General features: G+C 43.9%; 1 protein-coding gene across 1 annotated transcript in view; it reads right to left on the bottom strand.

Moving 5' to 3' along the window:
* Window positions 1–5,246, bottom strand: part of LOC105886422 (E3 ubiquitin-protein ligase UBR4-like) — an 18,976-nt gene extending 13,730 nt beyond the window's left edge. The window contains exons 1-3 of the mRNA XM_012801538.1: window positions 5,131–5,246; window positions 4,198–4,371; window positions 3,718–3,817 (exon numbers count right to left, since the gene is read on the bottom strand). Of these exons, the coding sequence (XP_012656992.1) occupies window positions 3,718–3,817; window positions 4,198–4,371; window positions 5,131–5,177 (321 nt within the window). The 5' untranslated portion in view covers window positions 5,178–5,246. The remainder of the gene's footprint in view (window positions 1–3,717; window positions 3,818–4,197; window positions 4,372–5,130) is intronic.

The raw sequence follows: 5,246 nt of genomic DNA, 5'->3' as shown, positions 1-5,246 counted from the left end.
ACCCAGCTAATTTTTCTATTTTTAATAGATATGGGATCTCACTCTTGCTCAGGCTGGTCTCAAACTCCTGAGCTGAGGTGATCTATCCTGCCTCAACCTCCTAGAGTTCTGGGATTACAGGTATGAGCCACCACAGCTGGTCTCTATACTTTCTAAACACTAGATACAGAATTTGTAAAAAGTTAAAAGGAATAGCCAGGCATTGTGGCAGGTGCCTGTAGTACTAGCTAGTAGGGAGGCTGAGGCAAGAGAATTGCTTAAGCCCAAGAGTTTGAGGTTGCTGTGAACTGTAATGCAACAGTACTCTATTGAGAGTGACAAAGTGAGCCTCCAAAAAAAAAAAAAAAAAAAAAAAAATTAGGTAACAAATGTAAAGCATCTAGCACAGTGAAAAGGAGCCCGAAGATTCCTATGTTGTGGTAAGATAAGAGCAGCACCTGACGAGGCCTGAGTGATAAGCTCAGCAGCCAGAGCAGGCCCTGAAGGTTCACAAGGGACTCCCTGAGCTCTTCATCTGGGAGCACTCTGGGTCCACCAAACTTGGCAGCATAGTTTTCTCAACCTAGGTACAACTACTGCAAGTGGATGTGGAGATAAGAAAAACAGATATTAAAAAGAAATCCCTGTGTTTAAAAAGGATGGAAGTTGCCATGCTATACCACCATACTATGAATGGTGTGGGAGAATAGCAGACTGCTGAAGGCAGGTGTAGTGGGAAAAGCTCTCCATGCGAGCTCATTGAGAAATGTCACTGCATCACTAAAATCCTCACCACCTCCTCAGGTGAAATGATAGCAATTATCATGTATTTGGAAATGAGCTGAAAACAACAACGCTAACTTGCAATATGAAAGCTCAGCACTCAGATCACTCACTAGCTCATAAATCTATTCTCATAGCAAGCAGGCTTCAAATGTGTACTTCAGCAAAATTACATGTTACCCCATGTCTCATGCTTCTAATGCTGAGCCCATACTTCAACCTCATTGTACTTTTCCAGTGGTACCCAAATTCAATACTCTAAAATATGTGTGTGTTAGGTGCTGGGGAAGCAAAGCCCCTGGCCTTGCTGAACTTACACTCTGGTTAGGACAACAGACTACATGCAATGCAATCTAACTCCCCTCTACCCAACCCTCAAGCCTCCCAACTTCTCCATCTCCTTCAATGGCTCAGCCATGCACCACTGCACCAGACACTGAGCAAAGTTCTTGGATTGCCCAGCTCCTTTGCAGGAGCAGCCAATGTCCAAATCTCATTTATTCTACCTCCCAGGCCTCTGTTGAATCTATCCAGTACCCAGTGTAGGCTGCCACTCCTCTCAACTAGATTACGATAGAAGCAATAGTTGGGAGCAACTATTCTCCTAACTCCAATTAACTCTGATACCTTAACCCAGGCGTCCTCAAACTACGGCCCACCTAGGACATTTATCTGGCCCACTGGGTGTTTTTGACATCGCTGCCTGTCCTATGTAGCAGCTGACTCATCCTGGGGCCTGTAGTTCGGCCCTCCAATGGTCTGAGGGACAGTGAACTGGCCCCCTGTTTAAAAAGTTTGAGGACCCCTGCAAAACCCATCTTTTGCCTTTGAGCCTTTGCAGGTGCCGTGCTCTCTTCTTGACAGTCCTCTTTCCTTTGATCCTGTCTATGCTGCACCTATCCCATTGTTATTAGACAGTAAGATCCCAAGAGACACAGGCAGTGACAGCTTCCTCAGCCTAGCACAGGACCAGGTACACAATAGGTGCTCAATAAATGTGTTCAAGGAAAAGCATAAATGCCAAGTATCTAACTTTATAAGCCTTATTCTAAAGCAAGTAATTTGATCTAGTAACTGAGATTAAGCCTGAAAATCAACTAAGTTCTAGTAGGTCCATCATGTTGCCTTTGGCCAAATCTCAACTCTATTCCTTGGTTTATCCATACATAAAATAGATATGTCATGGGAAATAATGTGTGAAAACTTATGCAGAACTTATGATCTCTACAATGACACACCAATTATAACTATGCCCTGTGAGTCAAACAGAAGTTTAGAACAATAAAGATTTCATTGAGACACAAGAAAAATCTTTGCTATAATCAAGTTACATATTCTTGGTATAAGTTATCGGGACAGATTTAATGAGAAGGTGGAGCTATCATCAGGGTAGAACACTATAAACAGAAAAATATCAAACCCAAAAGACTCTGAAAACCAACATTAAAAAAATCCAATTAGAAAATGGGCAAAAGACATGAACAGATACTATACTGAAGACACACAGCTAAAGCACAAGAAAAGATGTCCAACACTGCTAACCACGAGGAGAATACAAATTAAAACCACAATGAGAGATTGGAATAGCTAACAATTAAAAACAGCCACCAAATGCTGGCAAAGATGCAGAAAAACTGGATCACACATACAGTGCTGACAGAAATGCAAAATGGTATTCTAGTCTGGCAGTTTCTTCTGAAACTAAATATGCAACTTACTATACAACTCAATTTAATTGCACACTTGGGAATTTATTACAAAGAAATAAAAACTTGCATCCATACCAAAACCTGCCCATAAATGTTCATAGTAGCTTTATTATAGCCCCAAACTGGAAAACAATCCAGTGCCCTTTAATGGGTAAATGGTTAAATAAATCTGCATGGATCTCCAGAAAATCATGCTGAGTAAAAAAAAAAAAGCCAACCCCAAAAGGTTACATGCTGTATAACTTAATCATACAACATTACAACATTCTGGAAATGACAAAATCATAGAAATGCTAAACAGATGGGTGGTTGCCAGAGATTCCTGATGGGTACCTAGGGGTAGGTCGATGTGTCTAAAAAAGGGCAGAGGAGGGACTGTGGTGATGAACCTGTCCTGCACTCTGACCGTATCAAAGTCAACAGTCTGCTTGTGCTGTGTGCTATAGTTCTGCGAGAGGCTCTCACTGGGAGAGGCTGGGTGAAGGATACGTATGATTCCTCTGTGTCATTATTTTTTTTTTAAGAGACAAAGTCTTACTCTGTTGCCCTTGGTAGAGTGCTGTGGTAGTGTCACACAGCTCACAGCAACCTCCAACTCCTGAGCTCAGGCGATTCTCTTGCCTCAGCCTCTCAAGTAGCTGGGACTACAGGCGTCCGCCACAACGCCCAGCTATTTTTTTTGTTGTAGTTTGAACCTGCCATCCTTGCTATATGGGGCCGGCGCCCTACTCACTGAGCCACAGGTGCCACCCTCTCTGTATTATTTTTTAACAACTACATATGAAACTATAACTATCTCAAAAAATTTGATAAGAAAAAAAAAAAAAGTCCAGCCCTGGACCTGTTTAGGGCCAGTCAGGGCTCATGAAGAGTTTACAGACACCTCAGCCTAGAGGGGAGAGTCTAGGAATGATCTGCAGAGTGGAAGGGAGGGAGGTCATTTAGAACAAAGTTTTTAGCTACCTGAAATGTCCCAATCTGGTTTACAGTTGGGCAGCCAAACTCTCACAGTTCAACTGCTGCACCCATGAGACACTGAAGCCCTACTTGGGAATGAATGAGGAAATCACAAATGTTACTTATTACTCAAAGATGAACCTATCTACTCTAGAAGTCTCATGTACTAGGGGAAATCATGTCTCAAGGTGAATTAGATGGTTCCATTCATTTCGTCAGCACAGTATATGGTTCCCTCACTGTATGTCCTATCTGCAAAATAAGGTCCACGTGCATGCTGCCTACTCACCTGGGTGGCAGGGTGCTGGATGGCCAGTCCCCGAAGAAGCCTCAGGATAAACGGCAAGGCTGGACGAGATAAAAACTTTTTCCAGATGTCAGCATCCAAACTGCAAAGCAAAGGAAGGCTTATTAGCAGGCCAGGGAAGCAAGGGCTACTTAGAAACCAGCTATTGATTCTGTCTTGTTTAAACTCCCAGTGTTTGTTTAAGGTGTCCTGCAAAGAGCGTTAGAAAGGATCAGAAACTAACCCCCCGGTTAGCTAAGAAGCCAGATAGAGGAGAGTACTCAAAATAGAAGCCAAAATGCTGCCATTGTTTTCCCATAGCCCCAAAGGACAGTGCAGTGGTGAGTGGTCACTGATAGTTCCCAGAAGGGGAGGGAGGCCCCAGGGAGAGCAGAGGGCATACATGAAGCTTTATCTAAATGAAGGAGCAGGAAAAAGGGGCGGGGGGAAATAAAGCAGCCTCTCTAAGATGGTGCTTCTTACTTCTTGGCACTGGGGATGTGCTTCTTCATGTAGTCGAGAGCACTCTGGGTGATTCCCTTCTGGAGAATCAGATCCTTCAGCTGATGCCCATTGCTGTTGTTCTTGATGCCAGCCGCTATTTTACAGAAGCAGTCCAGGAAGACTTTGTCATCACCACTGTGATCTTCATCATACCTAAGAGGACAGAGAATGAGTCTGGGGATGTGAAAGGCCCAACAGAAACCAATCATGCTGTCCTCTTGGTCACCAATCCTCCTATAGGGCCATCAGGTCTAAGCTCCCTGAAGTCACAGAAAGACCCTTTTGTCTTGGCTCTTGCCACTTTCCTCTTACCTGCCAAATCCCCAAACTCAAGGCCCCCTCTTGCATTCTCACACTTTTGCACACATGACTCTCTCCATCCCATCACACCCTCTTCCCACCTCACCAACCACTTCACTTTGTCTGCCCAGCTATTACTTTAATATAATCTATTTAAAATATTGGCTCTCAGCTGAGTGCAGTTACTGACACCTATAATCTAGCACTCTGGGAGGGCAGGGCAGGAAGACTATTTGAGCTCAGGAGTTCAAGAGCAGTTTGTACAAGAACAAGACCCCATCTCTGCTAAAAATAGAAAACCTAGTCAGGCACTGTGGTAGATGCTTACAGTCCCAGCTACTCAGGAGGCCAAGGCAGACAGATGACTTGAACCTAGGAGTTTGAGGTTGCTGTGAGCTAGGATGATACCACAGCCCTCAAGACTGGGCAACAGAGTAAGTCCTTGCCTCCCCCCACCAAAAAATTAAAATAAAATATTGACTCCCGAACTAGACTGGGCCTCTTAAAAGTCAGATCGAGTAAACAAAAATCTCACAGAAATTCAGGTGACTCTTTCCTGTCCCACAGTACTAGTGATAGCTTACTTAGCTGTGTGAAATACAAGCAACATACTTGTCAAAGCTGCAGTATGGTTTGAATCGCTCTACCAAGATCTGCATTTTCTCTACCTCTCCAAAGGAAAGGTATGGGATGATGCGGAGCAGGCCCTGGAGCACACTGGGGTTGGA

This window comes from Otolemur garnettii, unplaced genomic scaffold, assembly GCF_000181295.1.
Source record: "Otolemur garnettii isolate 467f Iridium unplaced genomic scaffold, OtoGar3 scaffold00009, whole genome shotgun sequence".
NCBI classification, from domain to species: Eukaryota; Metazoa; Chordata; class Mammalia; order Primates; family Galagidae; genus Otolemur; species Otolemur garnettii.
Note: the sequence above shows the minus strand (reverse complement) of the source record. Positions and strands in the feature narration are given on the sequence as shown.